Source organism: Camelus dromedarius, chromosome 34 (assembly GCF_036321535.1).
Source record: "Camelus dromedarius isolate mCamDro1 chromosome 34, mCamDro1.pat, whole genome shotgun sequence".
Lineage (NCBI taxonomy): Eukaryota > Metazoa > Chordata > Mammalia > Artiodactyla > Camelidae > Camelus > Camelus dromedarius.
In genome coordinates, this window is record NC_087469.1 from 12,636,726 (window position 1) to 12,660,395 (window position 23,670).

Genomic DNA, 23,670 nt, shown 5'->3' on the forward strand with positions numbered 1-23,670 from the left:
CTCAGTTTGGCTTTGTCTGATGTTTCCTCATGGTTGGATTCGGATTATGCAATTTGGACAGGACTGTCGCAGAAGGGATGTTTTGTCTGTCACACTGCATTTCATCGACCCCTTTACTGCTGACGGTCACTTTGATCACTCGATGAAGGTGGTGCCTATCAAACTTCTCCACTGGAAAGTTACTGTTTTCTCCTTTCTAAGTTAATATTTTGTGGGGAGATGCTTTAAAACTATGTAGATTTCCCTGTTCCTCATCAAACTTTCAAGTTAGTCCTTTATCGATTGTTATCTATATGGACTCATGGTTTCCTCTGTTGTTAAAAAGGTTTATCTGTTGCTATCCTATGTTATTCACTGGGTTATAATCTGTTGCTGTCAAATTAACCAGCTGCTAATTTGATGATCAAACTGTGGAAACAGGCTTTTTTGTGTCCTTCTTGTCCTCAATTTTTGAGAATATTCTTGCATTCTGGTACAAAATATTCAAGGCTCATCTAAAATTTTTCCTGCTCCAGCCCTGTAATCAGCCATTTCTCTAAAGATCCCTTTTAATGGAAAATGGTATTTAGAAGCCAAAACCCAGGGAATACGTGTACCCATTGCTTTTGGGGGCATCAATGTTTTCAAGTTATCTCAGTAGACAAAGCTGGGGAATATATGAGAATGTATACAGGTGTATGTATATATGTGTCCATGTATGTGGGTATATGTAAGTTCCTGTATTGAAAATCATGAGTTTATGCTAGTTTTCTCCCTTTCCATACTTGTAATTAGCCTTCTGAGAAATCCAGCTTTCAATATCCTTAACATAGTCACTTATTTGCTCAATCCCCTGTATGTGAGCATCTCCCATGTCTGCTACCATCTCATTCTCCTTAAGGATGTCCTCCTCCTCTTCATGCTCAAGTTCTGACTCTCCATGCTGTGCCCCCATCCCGCCAGGTGGAGGCTCTCCTCACCACCCTTGGGTTCTAACACCCCCTAGAAAATAGTTGCTTTATGGAACATTAGTGTTCTAACAAACACAACTGGGGAAACACTGATTTAGAGCAACCCTTTTGTATTATAGACAAGGGAACTGAGACCCAGGGGGGTTTTGTCAGATATGAAAGACACGACTGGTTAGTGAGACAGTTAGGATTAGAACCTAGGGCTCCTGCCTGCTAAAGAGACCAAAGCAGGATCCTGCCTCTTTCCTTGCGTATAACTTTAGTCCCTGAGAGATCATTTCATGCTCACCTTTTCCTGCTCATTGGAAGATGGAGCTGAAGAGTCTTCTTAATTTTACTTTGCAGGGACTAAAATTAAAATGATGCTTATTTTACTTCCTCTCAAATGACTCAAAAAAAAAAAATCCAAGAGTTGTCTGGCTCCAGGTATCTCTCATTAGGTGAAAATAACAGAAAAACCATATTACCCAACAGACTGAGCACACTTCAAGTAGTGAGGCTCCCTGCAGACGAAGGGGATGGTTTCAACTGCTAATCACGCACAAGCCCACTAATTTAACCCAACAGCATCATCTCCTGTTACGTCCTCTGGCCGAAGTCATGGTAATTTGCTATATTTGTAATGGGATTTTGATCTAGATGAAATGCAGTTCTATTTTTACAGTGTTATACCTTCTAAGAGAGAAGCCCTTTTCCTTCCGGTAATGCATCCATGAGCAAATCTGTCATCACAGATCATTACTCTAGACCTGTCCAAATAAGCGAATTTTTCCCTACCTTTTCCGTTCTACATCTTATTTCCAGGCAGAAGCAAACCAAAAGTAAGGCAGCAACAACTTCTTATATTCTCCGCAAATGACTCCGTTTATTTTTTTAAAAGATATCTTGCCTAACTGTAGAGAGACTTAACTTTGTGGGAGCACCTTGTATTGACATTTCAACATCTAAAGTAATTCTGCCAGGCCTTTTGCAATCCCCTGAAACAATGGGTCACAATTTTTAATTAAGACAGGGATTTTATAAAGCTCCCATGATATAGGCATGATTGATCAAATCATTGACCATTGGTAATTAGCTCAATATGCAGCTCCTCTTCCCTCTCCTAAAGCTGGGGGGTAGGGTTGAAAATTCCAACCTTCTGATCACAGGGGGGATTCCTCTGGCAACAAGCCCTCATCCTTAAGCTCTCTAAGGGCCCAACCAAGAGTCACCTCATTAGCATAAATTCAAATATGAGTGAAAGAGGCTTATTATGAATAACAAAAGACACTTCCCTCACTCCTATCACTCAGGAAATTAAAAGGGTTTTAGAAGCTCTTGTGTCAGGAACCCAGGACAAAGACCAAATACTATAATAAAAGATGCTCCTGTCACCTACCACTCAGGAAATTACAATGGTCTTAGGAATTGTGTACTAGGAACCAGAAGGAAGACATAAATACACATATTTCTTGTTACATCACAATGCCACAGCTCATTGCAGCATCACCTGTAACAACCCAAGTATCTATCAGTAAGGGACCGGTTGGGTCCACAGTGGAGTATTATACAACCATGAAAATGAATGATGAGGAACATCATTGTATATTTTGTAAAGTGATCTCCAGGATGTATTATTGAGTGAAAAAAAAAAAAAAAAACAAGGTGCAGAAGATAGCATATAGACTCCTTTAATCTGAGAAATGAGGTGGGTTACATATGTGTATATATACATGTATATATATAGGATTATATTTTTTAAAAGGAAGGCTCAGCTAAAACTAATAAAAATCATCACCTATACAAGCTGCAAGGGAATTGAGGAGAAGGGATGTGGTTAGAAGTTAGACCTCGCTAAATGTACCTGGCTTTATAGTTTTGACTTGGGAACTATGTAAATGATTTACATAACCATTTAAAAATTAAATCAAAATAAACATATATATTTTATATAGAAGCAATTCTTACACAGGGTTTTTAGCTATAAGGTTGCTTGTTGCCTGCACCAAATGACCCCAGGTTGCTTTGGGGTTTCTTGAACATCTTTTTTAAACATGTTATTTCTATTCTTTCACTTGCTGGTACTATCCCTCCCCTCTGTCCTCAGAGTGCCCTTCCCTCCCCATTCCTAATTTAACATATATGTTAACCACACGTTTAAACTTGTTAGAGTTAGAGAGAGAATGACCACACTTTCCCAGGACAATTTCAGGTTATACCTATCGTCTTGTATTTATTAACAGCATTTTTTTATTCTCGAATGTATTCTGGGCTTTAATAATAAATTGCTTAATCAACCTAGTTATATGCCATAAAAGAGGATATCTCTAGAAAAGGGCCTGATTGGCTATACTTACCTGCCCTCCATTCAAGAGCTAAAGTGTAAGGCATTGTGGCTTTTCCTCAACATATATTGAGCATCTTTTAGGTGCCATGCACACTGCCAGTCCTTGCTCTCTCTTGGAGCTTATGGTATAATGAAGAGGTGACAGAACCATTAACAGATTATAAGGCAATGCCACGCACGTGTACGTGTAAAGATAGAAGCATGCACTTGGGTACCTTGGGCTACAGACCAAGGGCCCTTAGTCTAGCATAGGGTTTGTCAACCTCAGCACCACTTGCAATAGGGGAGAACAAATCTGACCCCCTATTAGATGTGTCCCTTTAGCGCTAAGCCTCTGCTGTTTCCCGTGCTTAGTCATGCTGGTTTTGTAAGTAACATTGAGGTCCTACCGTACACTCATAAGACAAGGTCCCTGCTGTCAAAGGTTTCTTTCAAAAAATCTAACTCATAAAAAAAATCAGAATAAAAAATAGTAAAATTGAGTACTAAAGATATTTTCCAATCCCCTGTTTCCTATCATTAACGAGGCAACTGGTATTGAAAGAATCCTTGCCTCTTTGAAGATATTCAAATCTACTTGTAGTTTTAATGCTATGTTAATATGAATATAATTCCCAACCCTTCCTTTCTTACTCTTCTTTGAAGGTTTTCTAATAGTGAAATATTCATAAATGTATAGCTTAATGAATATCTACGTAACCAGCATTAAGTCAGGAAACACAATCTCCAAGCTTCGCCATCCCCAAAACCCGACCCTGCCTCCCAGAATGACCTCAATTCTAACTTTACAAGAAGTACTTTGATCTTTATTTCATAGTTTTCACTGCTAAGTATACATCCATAAACATAACAGTCTCATTTTGCCTTTTAAATATATTTATATAAAAAATCATATAATATTGTTTTGGGGGTTTTTTTTCTTCTATTTTTAAGGTGGTCTGTGTCACTGTGTGTAGCTATGTTTCATTCTTTTTCACTATTGTCTAAAGTGGTAGTACATGGGCACCACAACTTAATTAACTATTCTATTGTTGATGGAGAGTTCAGTTCTTGCCAGTTTGGGTGCACATAAGCACACACTTTGCGGGGTAAACACCTAAAAGGGATATTGCTAAATCGGAGTGTACACATTCTAGCTAGTGTCAAACCATTTTCCCAAGTAGCTGCACCACCTTCCACTCCCATGTGCAGTATATGAGGTCTTTTTGCCCTACATCCTCCCCAACCCGGGGCGTGTCAGATATTTTAATTCATGCGCATCTGGTGAGTATGGAGCGATATCGACGGTAGTCTTATCTTCTGATTATTAACGAACTAAGCACCTTTTCAATCAACAACAGATAGCTATTTGCCATTGGATGTCTTCTGTGAAATTCTTATTCAAGTCATTTGCCCATTCTTAAACTGGACTCCTTGCCATCTTAATTTGGAGAAGCACTTCACGTATCCTAGCAGTATTTGTTGCAAATCTCTCTCCCACTCAGTGCCCTTTCCTTGCTTTTCAACTTTGGAAAGCCAGAGTGACCTGATACGAGCCTCATCGAGAGCTCCTGGAGTCCCAGAAGCTCTGCCCTTGACGTCATCAACACACCCCTTTCCCTCTTCTCCACCAGGACCCGGCAGGGCACCGTCACTGGGAGGCAGGGGCCCTGCCCCGCGCGGCCCCGCCCCGCGCGGCCCCGCCCACAGCCTTGCGGGGAGAGTGGGCGGGGGCGGGCTCTGTTGGCCCCTGTCTCCAGGGCAGCGCTGGGCGACGCGGGGCGGGGACCTGGCGGCGGCCTGGCAGCCCGGCTGGTGGCGCGGAGGATGCAGGGCCGCCGGGGTCGCAGCAGCCAGGAGCGCTGGGCAGGTGACAGGCGGTTGCCTCCTGAACGGGGTGGGCGGTGCGCCCTGGGGGGAGGGAAACGGGAGGGGTAGGACTGGGGGTGGGGACACCAGGAACCTCCCGAGGAAACTGGATCAGGACCGGGAGAACTCAAAAGAGCCGGCGCTGAAGAGCATTTGGGACCAGGCAGGAAGGGTGGACTGTGGCCGAGGCAGGGACGAGGGCCCAGGGACCAGTGGCTGGGATCTGGAAAGGCCTTGGTGCCCAGACTCCCAGAGCAGCCCTAGCCTGCGTGATTAGACCTTTCCGGGGCACCAGACCCACCGGACCCGTCACTTCCTTGGCCTTAAAACGCCCCTGGGTGCCCAGTTCCACCGGGGAAAAGCAGCGGGAGAAAGTAAACCCAACGCCCCTTTGGGCAGCTTGGGGCCTGTTTCAAAATAGCGCAACTTTTTCTCTACCTCTATCTTGGTCGTTGAGCCCCTAAAGCTGGACTCGTTCTCACCTAAAGAAGGAAATTTGTTTCTCCATGGCTAGTTGGCTAGACCCAAGGTCTTGAAGGGACCCCCAGGGAATTAGCTGATTCTTAGTGTCACCGGCTATATCCCTGTCTTGTTTACTTTGGAGAGGTGTCAGCCCCTCTTTGTCAGAAATTTCAGTGAAAAACTTTGTGCCATTAGGAAGCCACATTCGTTACATTTAAAACTCCCACTTTCTAATTTATTTGAGCTGTCAGCTTTTCTTCTCTAATCCCATGATTTTGTAACTTCCCGCCTCCACAGAAGACCAGCCTTGATGGTAGCTGGCTTTGTTCTCCATAGTCTCCCAAATTTCATTAACAAAAGTTTTCTTCATTTTTAACTGATTATCTCCAAGAAACCCGAGTCCACGTCATTTAAAGAAAGAAGAGAAATTGAAGGGACCAAATTTCTTGAAGGAGTCATACCAAACTGAAATATAGTGATTATTTTAAGAGTTTCTTTGAGGTCCCAAGTACAGGGACTTGAACTCTCAAAGTAAAACTGGTATTTATTACTAGCTGTTTCAGTCAAAATATGTTAGTATATGATAGATTTGCCACTTTCTAAAAATATCCTAAAAGCAACAGTTAATCCACTTACCAAAATTAGAATTAATACGGTAGAATGAAATATGTGTTTTTAAAATAAGATAATTAATACAGCAAACCAGTCTGTACAGTTTGACAACAATAGGTTAGTCTACCAACAGGGTGGACTCTGAATTAAAAAGAAAATCACTAGGTATTTAACTATCATACGTATTTAAATATGAATGCTACCTTTGGTCTGTTTTGTTTGTTAAGCTTTCCTCCAAGGAGTTGATGATGTTCCTTGGAAACGTTAGCAACAAGGTCAACATTGTAAGGAATAGGAATAAGTTCGTGTTATTTAATTAGTTAGGATTTGCCAAAGAGCAAGAGCAAGCCACTAAAACAAATTTTACGGTAATCTCTGATGAGAAAGGTGGTTTCTGTTATCTGACCCACAGGAAAAAAAAAATGACATAAAGGCGGTGAGATAGAAGACAGAGTGAATAGAAATGCTAGGTAGAGATGAAAGGAAACACAACCCAAAAACATCATTTCCTTTCAATCCTATCTGAACTCAAAGCACCCTTTCTATAAACCATCTCGTGGGTCTTTGAGACAGAGAGGGCTCACTTGGAGTCACACTCTTAAGCCAGTTAGAAGGGACCTGAGCTGTCATCCAGGCCAATCTCTCATCCGCCCAACATTGCCCAGAACAGCATCCTTTCAGGTCGGTGGACACCCAGCCTCTGCTACGAATCACTCAATGGCACAATTCACAAGGCCACCCAATATTTTGTTGAACAGTTTTAATTGTTACTAAAGAACTTGTTTTTATACTGAGCTGAGGTTGATCTCCATGTAATGTTCACCTAAATTACATCTTCCCACCTAGCAGCAAGCTGGGTATCAAAAAGTCAGCCAATGCGGGTTTATGAACGAAACAGCTTCCGACTTTACATTTCTAACTGCGGAAAGCATCCTCTTCCTCTCAGCCCCAACCCTTTCCTTTCCAAAAGGTAGACCCTGAAGCTGTTTTACTTTGTCCATAAATACTACTGAACATGGCATATGTATATCAGGGCCCTGGGTATTTGATATAAGGCCACTGAAGTCTTGTCCATAATTAACCATTTGGCTTTGTCCAGGCTTACCCGTAACAAGCCCTTGGAAGCTAGAAAAAAAGAATTCAGCCATTTGATTTTCTCAATAAAGCTGCATTCGATTACTCAGACTGTTTATGAGCTCCACATCAGATGTGCTTCTGTAGAGGGAAAAACACAATAGTTTTCCCAGCAGACCTTTCTCATGCACACAAAAGGGTGTGTACAAAAGCCGGCAGATAATATAACGAGGTTCTCTTACGCCTTTAAATTTGTGATTAACATTGGAATTGAATAGATTTCGGTAGTCACAGAGTAACATAAATGTAATTTTTTTAGGCAAACGCTTTTGTGAACCACAACTTTAAATATTCAACCAGCTGCTGCCATCCACAAGAGTATCCCTGTCAATTTTTATATTTTTCCAACATGAGTCACAGAAAATTAATTCCCAAGCTCTCTATTCAATCTCCTGTTCATCACACCAACTTAAAGGCCCAGTCCACAGAGGCACCTTTTAAGAAAGAAGACTTACATTTGATTTCAAAAGACTCCTTGGAATCTGACGCAGAAAGCCTCACTCGGGAGATGAAGCCCCAGTCTGAACTTGAAGACCAGATCCAGGACGACCATATGGAGCCTGACAGCTTAGAGGAGGAGAGCTTGAGTGAGACAGAAGAGGAAGCAAGCAGAAGAGCAGCTCAGGTGGCCGGCAAGGAAAACCTCCACGCCCAGGACACGGGTGCAAGTGACAGGTAAGGAACTGGCTCATGTAAGGAAACAGTGGGTTCTGAAATGCATCGTCGTATAATTACGGGCACTGTCGGAAGTGAAAGTAAGGACAGGCTCTTGGTTTGCTTTTTTTCTTTTTCTTTTTAAATTTTTTGTTTAAGTATAGTTGATTCACAGTGTTGTGTTAGTTTCTGGTGTACAACAAATTGATTTAGTTGTATATAAATTCTATTTCATTTTCTTTTCTATTATAGTTTACTACAGGATATTGAATATAACTCCCTATACAGTAGGAACTGTTTTATATATAGTAGTGTGTATCTGCTAAACCCAAACTCCTCATTTTTCCCTCCTCTACCCCGTTTCCCCGTTGGTAACTATTTTGTTTTTTATGTCTGTGAGTCTGTTTGTGTTTTGTAAATCAGTTGATTTGTATCATATGTTAGATTCCACATATAAGTGGTACCATATGATATTTGTCTTTCTCTGACTTACTTCACTCAGTATGATATCTCTAGGTCCATCCATGTTGCTGCAAATGGCATCATTCTTTTTATGGCTGAGTAGTATTCCATTGTACATATATATACCACAACTTCTTTATCCAGTCATCTGTAGCTGGACATTTAGGTTGCTTCCATGTCTTGGCTATTGTAAATAGTGCTGTTGTGAACACTGGGCACATGTATCTTTCAAATTAGAGCTTTCCTCTTTTATGGATATGTGCCCAGGAATGGGATTGCTGGATCATTTGGTTGCTCTATTTTTAATATCTTAAGGAACTTCCATACGGTTTTCCATAGTGGCCGTACCAATTTACATTCCCACTAACAGTGTAGGGGGACTTCCTTCTCTCCACACCCTTTCCAGCATCTGTTATTTGTAGACTTTATAATCATGGCCATTCTGACTGGTGTGAGGTGATACCTCATTGTAGTTTTGACTTGCATTTCTCTAATGTTGAGCATCTTTTCACATGCCTATTAGCCTTTTGTATGTCTTCTTTGCAGAAAGGTCTATTTATATCTTCTGCCCAGTTTTTGGCTGGGTTGTTTGGTTTTTTTCATTATTAGGTTGTATGAGCTGTTTGTATGTTTTGGAAATTAAGCCCTTGTCAGTCGCATCATTTGCAAATATTTTCTCCCATTCCATAGGCTGTTTTTTCATTTTGTTTATGGTTTCCTTTGCCATGCAAAAGCTTGTAAGTTTGATTAGGTCCCATTTGTTTATTTTTGCTGGTTTTATTTCTATTGCTTTCAGAGACTGACCTAAGAAAACATCACTATGATTTATGTCAGAAAGTGTTTTCCTATGTTTTCTTCTAGTTTTATGGTGTCTTGTCTTCTGTGTAAGTCTTTAAGCCATTTGGAGTTTATTTTTGTGTATGGTGTGAGGGTGTTTCCTAACTTCATTGATTTATATGCAGCTGAAGGTCAGGCCCTTGTCACAAGCACCTTGTAACATGTGTGAGACAGGTCTCCAAGCAGCTAAGGACAGCTTAGAGCCAGGACTTGTGTCACATTCATTTCTTTTTTATTGGAAAACACGCATAAGACGAGAACAGGTATTTATAAGGGCATTTGTATTTCTTACACTCCTTACTTCCTGTCCATATTCCAAGTGTCTCACTGCTCTGACCTCACCTGGGAGAAATCCCAGACAGCCTGGTAAAGAAAAGTGCCAGGACTTGGAGTCAGGTGGTGTTGAGTTGGTCCGGGCACTGCTGCTTTGGGGTATAATTTGGAGTAAGTCACCCTAGTCTTTTGCATCTCACTTTTCCCCACCTATCAAATGATCCGCACTGCCTCTCTCACGGGGTCACTCTGACTGTCAGGAGAGCACCTTCTGGGGGTAGAGTCCACCTGAGCTAGTAGAGGTCTGCCTTCCCGGGTCTGTATAATCAAATGAAGATTTCATTTCTAATGATCATGTTTATGGGGTGTTAGCTTTATGCTGTTAGCTACCGGGACATCTAAGAGGATGTAAACGAGTGCAGTGTTACTCAGTTTTCATGAAAATATAAATGATAGAGTGTAGAAGTTAAAAGCTATTGATTAGAAAGGGGTCTTAGGGTGGTGGTGAAGTTCATGGAGTCTGAAGCAGTGGCTTCAAATTCTGCCACTTACTGGCTATGTGACCTTGGCCACGCCCATTCAGACGCTCTGTGCCTCAGTCCCTCGTCAGTAAAATGGGGTAACAATAATAGTTACCTCACAGGGCTATTGTGAGGCTTTAGCTTGTGTGTGTGTATGAAGTGCTTAGAACAGTGGTTCTCCATAAGTTATATATGTGTTAGGTTTTTTTTATTTAGAGTTAAAATAAATTGAGGAAGGTTAAGATAGGCCTAGAACTTGGGCAGGCAGGGTTTCGGAGACTAGGTAAGATTTGGGGAAAAATAAGCATAGAATTTGAGTGAGTGTGTGTGGCGCGTTTAGGAGCCCAGCTTGACGGCAGGGGATTCGCTGAGTGTAGGCAGAGTAGACCGAGGAGGGCCTGCTGATAGGGGCCGTCGTGAGCGCAGCCAGCCCGCCCCACAGGTCGGACACTGAACACAGAGCTCAGATGACTCGTCCCAAGGAGACTGTCCCAGCGAGGGCTCGTGTGGGAGCCAGCACGAGAGCCCAGCCCCGAGTCTTTCCCTTCCTTTCTTCTTTCCCCCTTTCACTGGAAATATCAAGTTGAATCCAGCTCCTTTGCTTCTCAGGGGCTCTCACAGGACAGCACAAGTGATAACTGCTCTAACTAAGGCGCAGCCGTAGGGCTGGGGCCAGGAGAGGGGCTGAGGAGGCTTTCGCCAGCCAGCCCCGCCCCGACTGGGCTGGGCTGGGTACACTCCAGGGGAGAAAATGCAGGCTCTCGGGGAGGGCAGCGAGCTGAAGCAGTGTTCAAGGACGATTATTCTGCAAACCGATGCATTTTAAATTAGAGGGTAAAAACACAATGGACAAAGAGACTACCAGATGGTAATAATTACAACCATGACATCTCTTTAAAGGCCACCTGTAATCCCACTGCGTTCTTCATTGTAGCCCTGCAATTACAAAAGTGCCACTGTTCCCATTTTACAGATCAGGAAAATGAAGCTGGCAGAGATGAAGTCAGCTGTCTAACATCACAGTGCTTTGTTACTGAGGTCAGGTTTTTTAATTAAGAAAAAAATTCTAGCCTACATTAAAGTAGAGAGAAAAATACCATCTAACCCTTAGTGCCATATTTGTGTAAGATACTTTTTTTAAAACATAATATGTTACAGATCGTTTCCTTGTTCCCCTTCTAAAATCCGTTCCCCTACCTTCCTTCCCAGAGATAACCAACTCTTATATGAGTGTATATCTTTCATAGCAATAATTTTTTCATCTCCTTCATAGGTAACTTATCATTAGTGGAGAGATAGATAAATAGATAGATAGATAGATAGATAGATAGATAGATAGATAGATAGATAGATAGATAGATAGATATGGAGAATTAACAGGGCTTGGTGACAGTGTAGAACTGGGCTTTGAAGGAACAGGAGAAGGTAAAGATTAAGGGTCTACCAGCAATAGCAGGTACAGAATGCCTGTCATGAGCCCATCCCTGTGCCAGACACTTTGAGATGATATCCATGTATCATCTCATTTCATCCCTATGGCAGCCCCAAGAGGCAGACGCTATAATGATCCCATCTTAAAGATTGCAAGTGAGGCTTAAGGAAACAGTTATAACCATTTATTCTACCAGCTGAGTGGTGGAACAGAAAACTCAGTCAGTCTGACTACACTTTAAATCATTTTTTTATTGCAGCTCATAGTCATAGTCTCCTAGGTAATAAATGGTTGTTTTATTTACAGAAACACCTTTTGCGGTGCATAGGTATTCTTGTCTGTATTTTACCGACGAAGAAACCCAGGCAAGGATCCATTAAGAGACTTCATTTCCCCAATGTTGAGTTTTTCCACTCTGAGTCGATACCCAGAGACCTGGCTTTACCCTTGCTCTTTACCCGAGGACAATGCAAATACCACTCAACATAGGTCGAAATAAAGAGTCTTACAAAATCAAAAGTATGGTCAGGGTCTTGGTCCTCTGATTCAGAGATCCTTAAATAATGCTATTTTCCTTAGACTGATTTGCCTTGGACATCCTTAAGGATAGACTGTAATCCCCAGAGATGGAGCGGGGTGTAGCCCTCGTTACTGTTCGGCTGTGCAGTGCTTCATACATTGAACAGTTGGAGGACCAGTCTCTCCACTGCAAAGGAAAGCGAAACTGAAGCATTTAGCCAAATAATGCCTCAAAAATACCGTTCAGGTGAGTGTTTAGTTAGTGGCCCCTTTCTCTGCCTCACTTTAGTCCAGGAAACCTTTCCTAGGTGTATTATTGCTTGGATCTGAGTAGTTCATGAGCCATGAAATAGACAAATTCGTCTCAGGCTCTCAGGATGAACTTCAAGTAGGCGTTCATGTATGTCACAGATGGCATTCTGGGAACTGTAGTTCAAAATAATTAGTCAAAGCCTTGCCTTTAAAACCAAGGAAAATCTCTTTCTTCTTGCTTTTATAAGCAACAATTTTAAAAGCTGCCTGACAAATCACTTGAGCCCTACTCTTGTGTTTTGATGTTACTAGAACGGTCTCAAAGCAATTACTCCCTTGTACCTCACCAAAGTCAAGCCACAGTTCAATGCATATGGATTAAAGAAAACCTTTTACTTAATGGAAATTGGAGGAGCATTGACCGCAGTGAATGAATCAAGAGTGGAGAGAGGATCTTCACGTGATAATCCTTAAACCCCACTCCAGAACTAGCCTTATGGCACTCGGCGCTCGGGAAGAAAGAGATCAATGCAATTGCTAGAGCATTAGGAATAACCTCTTCAGTGCGGAGGCCTTCAGAAACCTTATATGTTAAAAAAAAAAAAAATCAGAGAGCCGCAGTAGAGTAACTAGTATATGTGCTTAATAAGGTCTTATTTACAGAAATACTTCAATATAATTAGCTACCATTTGCAGGACTATTTGCTTGATATATACTATCATATATACTTTCTCATTTATTCTTACAAGAGCCTCTTAGAAGGGCATTATCCCCATTTTGCAGATAAGGAACCGAGGTTCTGAAAGTTGTGTAGGTGTACATAGCTAAGTGGCTGGCGGAGCCAGAAACTGAACTGAATGCACTGTCTCCTAACTCCAAAGCCTGAGCCTCTAATTATAAGTATCTAGATAGGTGATGGAGGGCTGCTCTGATAAAGGATTCAGTTCTGCCCTCCAGCAAAAATTAAAGCTAAATAATTTCAATATGGACTAAACTGAGGTCAGAGTAAATATGCATGTAAAATTATACATTTTAGTAAAGCGATACAAGTTTCTAAAGGGTCCTGTGCCCTCAGAACAAACAGTTAATTGTATTTTACTTTGGACAGCAGGGTCATTAGTAGCCTGTATCTCTCAGCACCTCTCTGGGGAAATGAAATGTTTTCGTTTCTCGAGATCAGTCAACGTCCTCCTCTCTCACCACCAGGGAACCACAGCCTTCACAAAAGATCCCTCATTCTGTCTAATAAACCACCTTGTGCCAGAAATTACTGGGTGGGAGATAAGCCCAGGAAGAAATTCTTAGTTAAACTGAAAATTCAGAATTGTCTGAACTTAAGAAAGGGACTCAGTAATAATAATCTGCATTTTTACTGTATTGTACTGGTATGTAATTTTCCCCCTCAAATACTTTCATATATAGTTGAGCCTTGGACAAACGGATTTGAACTGAATGAGTCCACTTATACGAGGATTTTTTTCAGTAAGTAGTACGACAGCAGTACAAAATCCGTGATGGGTTGAATTATCAGATGTGGAACCATGGATACAGAGGGCCGGCTATGGGACTTGAGCATCCCTGGAATGTTGTACCCCGGCATGTCCTGGAACCGGTCCCTCAAGGATACCAAAGGATGACTGCATGTTTCTGATTAGTTTTTTATTTTATTTTATTTTGGCGGAGGAGGGAGGTAATTAGATTGATTGATTGGTTGATTGATTGACTGATTTTAGAGGAGGTACTGGGAATTGAACCCAGGACCTCAGGCATGCTAAGCATGTGCTCTACCACTTGAGCTATACCCTCCCCTTGCATGTTTCTGATTAGTAATACAAGAGTTGAGTGAAGTATTGAATGGTGATTTCTAGAACTGAAATAGCAGTATCAGATCAGCAAAATGGAAAGTGGGTAAAGAGACTTAGTAAAACCCAAAACTCGGTCTTCTAATTTCCCCCTCAAATTTCCCAGACTGTTATGTAGAACACATCAGGTATATTTAAGCTGAGGAGAGACTGCTTCCTCTCTTCAAGTGTTGTAGAAAAAAAAATTCTTTTTGCACCGGATGGAAGGGGAAAGATGACACCTGAGGCTAGGTCTAGTATTCTAGGATTATTAAGAACATTCGGAGAGCCTCCAGGAGTCAACCTTCATTCCTCTTGGTCTCTAGCAACATTCAACCATGTTGGTTTCTCCTGCTTTGATTAGGCAGATTTTCACTTTAAGGCCACAGGCTGGCCAACCTTGTTCAAATACATCATACTGTATACCCGATCCGAGCGGTTTCACACAGTACTGTGGCACAGCTACCAGCATCGTGGTTATTTATTTCTGATCACGTGGGTAGAGTTATATCAGAGAAGTGGCTTGTTGTCGAAGGTCTGAGTCATTTCTGTTTTACGTGCACTGGCTCACAAACTACGCTGCAGTCAAACCCTGGAGGGCTCCTCCGAGCAGGCACGGTGCCATCGAAACAGACGAGCAGTCGGAGGAGGAAGTAAGGCGTGTGCGTGGGCATGAATCGTGTCTATTACAGGCAGAGTCCCCGCCAGAAATGCTAAAGCCCCCGTGACTCCCGGGATTTTATTGCCCTCAGAAATGACCACCAGTTCCTTTCCAGCTCATTTCCAAATGGGGGATGCATGACTGTTAAAATAAGTAAACAGAGAGCGCGTTTGAAACCTCAGAAAGTGTAATTTAAATTTGTATTGCCTGCAACCCTGTGAGTTTATCGAGAGGATTAGGGAGAGTGGAGCCAAGTGACTAAAGGGATAGTTTCATTCACGACCTTCACTGTAACCGTTTGTTCCTACTCCCTGGCAAATTAAGAAGCACAGAAATCTTCGGTCCCTGTAATTTTTTAATGGACTGAATTTAAAATAAATGCTTTTCCGAGCACTTAGATACATTGCTGATTTTCGCATGATAGGCCCAATTCAATTTTTTTAAAAAATGGATTCCGTTAGGGTTCTTAGAGGTCAGCCTGTTCCTTATTGCACGAAGGAGAAACCTGAGGCTGAGAGGGGATGAGAAACTCACCCAAGTTCACACAACTGGTCAGCGGCAAAATCTGGACCAGGACCCAGGTGTCAAGACCCTTCCACTGCTTTCCTATGATGTCCCAGCTGCCTTGCTATTCCAATATTGTTAATATCCGGCATTTAAAAATACAAGTAACTCTATCTGAAGAACGTGTAAGCACCTGGGAATGTTATAAATCCGGGTACCTTCCTTTTAGCCGTTGTTTCTAGAGAATGAAAAGAACATCCAAGCCTCCCATGGAAAACGTCGGGCACGAGCATGGTGACTGTAAACGCTCATCAAATGAGAGGAGTTATGTTTCTAAATGCGTACTATGTGATGTAGCCTTTCACTTGTGAAGATGCAGCCTTTGTTCCACATAAAATAATCCTACTAGAATTTTACACCGCAATTACTAACACACCCTCTTAGGGCTACTTTCACTTAATTCACAGATTGTCCTTGAATCAAAACTGGTACTAGTAAGAACTTGGGGCAAATATCTGGTTATTTTGCAGCCATAAATCTGTTGTCCAAAAAAAAAAAAAAAGAAGGGACTTTGGTTGGAATTATCTAAACTATATAATTGCAGTAAATAAAATTCACCAGATAACAATCAAGGATGTTTTGCAGATAGTCTTTGGCCTTCAGTTCATTAAACTACCTTTCTTCCATTAAAATGTTTAATTTTTTTAGCAGAATAAGTGCCTGCATTAAGTGAAATTTTCTGAGTCGTAAATAACCTCTCCAAAGCATTTCTGTGTAATCATGGAACCATTTTATTTCAGACTTGCAAAAGTGATTTTTTAATCCTTTGGATTTATTTCATTTTATTTACTTAAAAGCCGTCGATAAAAAGAGTAAGATGAGCATAGAATTCAGAAATGCTTGGAAACAACTGTCAGTTTTGTGGCTCCTTAAAGAAGCATTAAAAACTTCACACTTAAACAGAAATTGAATTTGCTGTTCGTATGCATAAAAGATTTAATGGCATATAAATTGGGAATAATTGTTCTGTTTAAAAGGATTAAATTAAACCTAAATCAATAATAACATGTGCAGTTTCAATTTAACTGCCTACTTAAAATAAAGTGGAAAATAAATAACTGCTAAATGATTAATAGCAATGCTTTTATTCACCTCCTCAACAGGCAAAATGGCCAGTTATTGAATATTTTATTATGAGTGCAAAGGATGTTAATTGTACTAGGAAACATGCTCTAATTTTAGTGATTTTTTTGATTGAATACTAAACTGAATATGAGGCTCTCTGTTAAATGGAGATTTGATTTTATTTTGTTTGAAGTTGTCACAGTCAGTATTCAAATATGGTCCATTAGAGCCAGCAAATACAATGGCGATTGCCTCCGAGACCACCCTCCCCTTCCGCCCTGCATCCATCCCTAACCTGGGCATCTGAAGGGGAGACCTGGCAGCTGTTGTCTGAACGGCAACAAAAGAGTCGTGTACTCGCAGTCGGGGCAACCTTTCTGTCAAATGGGGAGGAAGCGAGGTGCGTGTTTCGTGTGCGGATGATCAGGGATGAAGGAGCACTTCATCCTCGGTGCGTTGACCTGGACCGCGCGACACAACTGAGCCGCTCAGCACCCAAGCTCAGTACAATGGGGTGCTTTAGTGTCATGTTCTGTTTCAACCATTAGATTTGTTTCTCTGAAGTAGTACAGCTCTCCATGCTCATGATTTTGCAGAACATTACCTCCCATTTGTCTCAACATATGGTTTCCAACTAGAAAGGGGAGCAGGGGGGTGTTTTAAGACAGTCATTGCAGGTGTACACGGCACAGTGTAATTAAAGTTCTTTCTAGAGCCGCACCTTCGGATTCTAACCTTGTATGTGTACACTATTACACTATCTCTTCAAACAATTGGTTCAAAAAAAATCTATCTCAGCCAAAGCAACTCATTCTGTCCCATTTGTTTCAAAACTGTGTGTATCTTCTAGATTCCACTTAAAACGTCAGTCTTTTCCAGGGCATGTGATGTTGGTTCTGTGGGCATCGAAGAGTAGACATTTGCTGAGGCTAGAAATTACAGCTCTTTCTGAAGGTCTAAAGTCATTTAATTCTCCCAGTTTCATCTTCCTCATCATTTTTTGGCAGTTCTTAAAATATCTCATCATGTGGAAACGCTGACATTTCTTAATCCCATTTCCTAAATTAGAGTTCAAACAGATTCTCCATGCTGCCTAGGTCATGGTAAAAAATTGGATTTTGAAAGATCAGTGTTCATTCTTTGAGGCCACTAAGGTGCCACTTAGTGTATCACAAGACAGCTTTGCGTCCTAAATAACTTACGCCCTAGAGAGAGCGGCATCCCTTGAGATCCACCAGCAGGAAGCCCCGTACACACCAGCGCTGTGTCGTGGCAACAGAATGCAACAGCAAGCAAAGGCCAGCGACGGAGCTCGTTGGCACACGCTTTCATATAGCTGGCCCTTGCTAGAACCTTCCTTAGTCTGCTCCAAGAACATAGCTCTAAGCATACATATGTATATAAATTTGCTTAATACTCCAACAACACTATGAGGTGGGTACTATTATTTTTTTTAGGTAGGTACTATTATTATCCCCATTTTATTGATGAATCTGAGACACAGAGAAGTACATACAGTAACTTGCCCGCACTCACACAGTAACTGGTGGCACCAGGAATTCAGTGCGGGCAGTCTGATTCCATGACCCTTGTCCTTAAACTTTTTGCTGTACCATTTCTCAGAACCAAAACACTCCATACCGCTTATTCCATGTGACTGAGGGGAGCCTGTGGCCGTGGCTATAGACGTTACACCATCATCAGGTGATGCTAGTTAAGCTGGATGACCAGCCTGAGCGCCAGTTTTCTTAGTTACCACTGCAGAGATATGAGTAAGGGAATCCTTCTCCTTCCATCATCCAGGACAACCTGTTTGTTAAAAATAGTGGGCATTCCTCGCTTACTGACTCTTCCGTGAGTTCATCACGGGAGCAGAGGACAAGAGAGATGGAATGGACTTTGAGATAATCATCCAGCAACTGGATCTGGAAATAAGAGTTTAACATATTTTCATTGCTAAACAAGGCCTGTCCTATTTTAAATAAGAGTCTATATTTCTTGCCACATCTAGTTTATTACTTGATTGTGGCCGTTTGTGCATAAGATCCATCCACCTGTCTGCCTCACTAGCTGGCCAGATCCATCTGCCTGCTTCTGTTTAGTTCCTCTACCTGGGACCTGGGGAGCCACGTGTTACACGTTTGTTGACTGGCTGCCCGACTGACCGACCGACCAGTTCACTAACTCCCACAAGGTAGGCCCTGCAGCAAGCGCTTGCTTCACTCCGTCCCGTGGGACTGGCTGTGTGATACAGGGCGAGTCACCGGACAGGAGCCAGGCCCGGGGCAAACTGGGTCTATGTCCTGGCTCCACCACTTGCTGTTCTGTGACCTTGGAAGAGTTACATAAGCTCTCCAAGCCTCAGTTTCCTCCTCTATTAAATGGGGATAATAGCAGCACTGCCCCATAGTGTTATTATACGAGAAAAACTGGAGATGCACTGTGAGCATTCCCTAGATGCGCACGCAGTAACAGGTGCCTTCTTCCCAAAGCTGCCACCCTACAACACAGCCCAGGAAAGTAGCAGGACAGCAGGCCCCCACGTGACACGTCACTTTTAAAGGTTGCCAACCTCCTGCTTTAGATAGATGAGAGAAAACCATATAGCTTCATAGATAATCCATTCCGAAAACTCATCACCTTGTCATCCAAAAGTATTTGTGTCTTACTATCTTTGTGCTCTGATTAAATGATTTTTGCTGAATTAAATCCAAACTCTCGAGTTAAGGTAGTTAAGCCAAACCCTTTGAAGAGTTTACAAAGCCCTTTCAGGTCTCACCTCTGCTTAACCCTGAGCTCTCCTCCTCAGCCTTCCCTCCTCCCACCCTCTATTTTATCCACGCGGAATCTGTTCTTTGAAAACCCTATGTTCTCTCTCCCTTCAGTCTCTTTTTAGGCGTTGTGTCCTCAGCCTGGCTTACACTGCCTGCCCTTCTTAGCCTCCCGTCTCAGCTAAGCCATCACTTCCTTCATAAAGCTCTCCCTTCTCCCAAGATGGGACTGGATGTCCCTTCTGAGTCCCCGTGGCCCCATCCTCCTCCTCAGGGCACTCATCACTCCAACTGTAAATCGTGTTCAATAAATATCTGTAGAGTCAATGAATGAGCAAGTGAATGAGGAGAGCTCAGTTCTATCGAATCAAATGCATGGACAAGTGAGGAGAGTTAAATTCATCTTTTCCTTTCAGTATATCATAGATGTGGGGAAACGGAACCTTTCTTCATTTCAGAAAATCTTTGTATCTTTATTTACTTGAAGATTGACTGTCATCTTTTCTTCCCAGTCCCAACAACCACACCTGACCCTTATACTTAACTCAGCACAAGATCAGCCCTAAAATCAGTCACTGATTTGGTCCAATGCAGGAAGCTTTTCTGCATGTTTAGAATCTAATTTACTACCGCTGGGTTTTTAAAAAAATAAATATCTGATGCTTATTATAGATTCAGGTGACACGTATGGCCTCTTCTGTCCATAGCACAGGGCAGGGGTTAGGGAAGGAGGTAGAACCCTCAGTCCCAGGACCTTAATTAGGTGAGGAGACAAGGTTGCCATAGTGAAAAGTGAAATAAGCACAAAAACAGAACACTAATTAAGATATATTGTCTCATTTTGATTTTATGCACTCCTGAGAAATTAAACAGAACAAATATAATCAATCCCTACTTACAGATGAGAGAAACTGGCTCAGATATGACATGATTTGCCGGCCGATACACAGGTAGTGACAGACCCATAACTTGAGCCCAGGTCTGTCCAGTCGCCACGTCCAGATTGTGCCCTGCTGGACCACTCCCTGCCCTGCACACTCCCTGCCCGGTGAGCCTTGGAGCCAAGTGAAAGGCAGGGATGAAAACTCCTGTAAGTTCACGTGATGAGGGGACATCACACTGGAGAAACCTCGAGCCCCGCAGGCAGGCAGCCCTGTGGAGTTTCGGGAGTGGCGAACTGCCCCGTTTGATGCTGATTTCCTGACAAACGTGGACCATCTCCGCTCGGGCACTTTGCTGCAGGAGAATACCATTTCTCTTTTCTTGGAAAAGGAAGAGCAGCCTATTCCAAGAAGTTTTCCATCTTAATATGTAAACTAAAAATTCAAAGTGGCAATTTAGCAAGACATGGGAGTTCGGGCTTTCTGCTCTAGTTTTTGCTTTACATCAAATCAAAGAAACCTCAGTCCACATTAAGAAGCCTAAATTAGCATTAGGGGCACCATTAGTTTGTTTACCCAGCATAAAATTATGTCCTCTGTAAACGGGAATATCAAATAGCATAAAAAGCCTGGATGATTTACATTTTCTTTTTGATTAGAGGATTGCGTCTTCTGTACTCAAGGAAGGAAAATCTCTCCCATTTAGCTTTTGAAGATCAAAGGGGCCATTAAATATGCCATATTACCAGCATTTTTTTCCTTTTTTGGTTGACTAGGAGGTGCTTTACAAATTGAGATCGTCATGGGGAAAAGGGAGGACTTTATTTGGGGTCATATGCCCTGATTATGGACCAGTTCACTCCCCTCAGGCAGGACCCTACGTTTAACCTTTTATTCAGATGGGGCTGTCCTACAGCTTGAAGCGAACGCTGACCTGTCTACCGAGTTTTGTGTGCATAGACCTGGTGGCCAAGAGAGTATGAAGTAAGAGCTTTCAGTGAGCACCTGATTCCAAATACGAGGGATCTTTCTGTAACACATTCGATAAAAATCTTCAAAGACTAAATGAGATGACAGGTAAAATCACTGATAAAGGAGGATGAACCTCTGTAGGTATTCAGTCGCTAAATCTTGCCGTCCTCCCACAAAAGGAGCAGACCGAGATGTTGAATTTCCCTTCCTGGATAAAGGACTAAATGTGTATATCATATCACCAGCTAAGTGTGAAATCGGTTTTTTATCTTCACCAGCTTATTACTTACACAACTTATCCTTGAACCATGGTGATGCACTAGTTTAACATTACGGACATTGGTTTTTCAGCCGTTTCCTGGCATTTGGAAAGTAACTATCCTCATGTTTTTTCCATGTTTCAATGAAATTAAATAGTTAAGACTTTTTACCCTCCTGTGTTGTGTGTAGGTCTAATCTGAGCCTGGATGTGTCTTTAACGTGTAAGATAGTAAAAGGAAAATCGTAGGAGGAAGATTGAGATTGATTTCAAATAAGATGATCAGCTAGAGAGAATGAGTACATATATTTGGATTACGCACTTGACATTTCTTTTCTGCTTTGGGCAGCCAAGAACCCACAGAAGACAAATATTCAGACCTCCGATATGACCTGAACTGGAAGAGTAAGAAAGAGGAGGGGCAGCTGTTGTCCGTGGACGCACTGCCGGAGTCTCTGGACAGCTCTACGGAAAATCTGACCTTGGATCTACTTTACCCTTCCAAGGAGGCGTGCATGGAACTCCTGGGGGAAAACGGCGAACAGAAGAAGAGCCCACAGAGTGCAGCCTCCTTACTTGGGAGTGAATTTTTAAGCCCAAACTATGAGCATGGCACCCATCACAGTGAGTGGTTTTCCGAGCCGAGCTGCAGTGACCCGGAGGAGAAGTCCAGCAACCTCTCTCAGTACTTGAAGAGTTCAAGTTCACATAATGAGGTGTTCCTGCCATCCCGCGGCCCTCGGCGAAGGAAATCCAAACGATATTTTGTGGAAAAAAACAAGCTAACTTTGGGATTACCTACTCCAAAAACGGACTCGTATCTTCAACTTCACAATAAAAAAAGAGGGGAGACTCACCCAGAACAGGTATGTAGCAGCTACTTAAAAATCCCTTCTGAGCACTAGGCTGGATTTTGCCTTTGTTTGAAATGGCTGGATGTCACTTCCTCTGGGATGGTGGTGCCACTGCAACCACCTGGCTGAATAAAGCAAGCACCCTCCACCTTGCCCCTCTTTGAAAAGTGAGGGTAGTTATTCTACACATTCTTAAGAGCAGAATAAAAGCCACCAGTGGCTTACAGTGCTGTAATTCAATGATTATATCCAAAATGTTTCCATTCAAGGAACCATAGGATTTTTTTTAAACTGTATTCTCCGTTATATAAAACACAGGGCTGAGGGTTTGATTCCCTGTGTTGGTTGCCTTGGTTCCCACTAAGGCACTAGTTTTCAGCTTTATGAAATTCCTCCAGTACATTGGAGGTGACAGGACATGATGTCAGTAACAGCAACTCACATACAGAAGTGATTCTCAACTGAGACTCTGTATACATAGCGGGTGTTAGTGCAAAGGGGGCAGGGTACAACATTTTTAAAAAATTATTATCCTGGTGGTTCTATTGCCTTTCCACCTCTCACTGATAATCACTACACCGTCTTTTATTCTGTGCAGATGATGTAATACGATTAAACTTTAGTCTCTCCATCTGTAACATTGGAATAATAATAATACGTGCCCTCTCTTATCTGATCATTTTGAGAGTAAATTCTATCCCAGATGACGGATTCAAAACCTCTTAGAGCCAGTAAACCCAGTTCTATTTCACGGGCACACATAAAGATCACATCGGCACACCTCCTAGTGGTTATGTTCGTGACGTAGAAAAGAGAGAGACTGGATCAGTGCACCCACCACCCTTACTGGGGAAACAACTTGAAATCCATCACCTACTAATGTGGGATCAGCTTCAAATATGAAGAAGTTGTTATCACATTAAACTGGGATGCCTTAGACCTATTCCAAATTCAAGCTGGTATCATTTAGCGTGCCTAACCTCTTCTAAACTGTATTTTCTGATTGGAACAAGAGGGATGAGGTGGATGAACATTTGTAATTTTTTTTTCTTTAACTGAGAAACTTCCTTTACAGCCTTAAAAGATTGTCACATCCTTGCCTTTGTAACTAATAATGAAACAGAGGAATGGGTGTAGTATATTTAGTTGATTATCAAAACAGATACTTAGCTGAATTCAAACAGAATTTTCTACACTTTTGACTCAATTTCAGTTGTTAATGTACTTTGCATAAAACTTATGTAAAATTCTGAATTTTGCTTGATTGCCCACTTAAAAATATAAGTAAATTCTGTGGAAAAAAATGTTTATAGCCAACAGTTTCTCCTAGACAAGGACAGTATTTTTCCTTTCTTTTTAAATGTGTTCTCAAAAGACGAGGCAAACGTGAGACCAAAAAAAATTGTATTTCTAATAATAAATGTGAAAAAAGATTTATTATAAACTCTTCAACTGATTTCCTAATAGCTAATTTTTCTTAATAGTTATAACTTAATTTACAGTCATCAGGGTTTGTTGA

At 41.8% G+C, this 23,670-nt stretch overlaps 1 protein-coding gene across 1 annotated transcript in view; it reads left to right on the forward strand.

Moving 5' to 3' along the window:
• Positions 1-7,615: 7,615 nt before the first annotated feature.
• The window catches only part of JHY (junctional cadherin complex regulator), a 48,069-nt gene continuing 32,014 nt past the window's right edge, over positions 7,616-23,670 (forward strand). The window contains exons 1-2 of the mRNA XM_010986556.3: positions 7,616-8,007; positions 21,647-22,163. Of these exons, the coding sequence (XP_010984858.3) occupies positions 7,682-8,007; positions 21,647-22,163 (843 nt within the window). The 5' untranslated portion in view covers positions 7,616-7,681. The remainder of the gene's footprint in view (positions 8,008-21,646; positions 22,164-23,670) is intronic.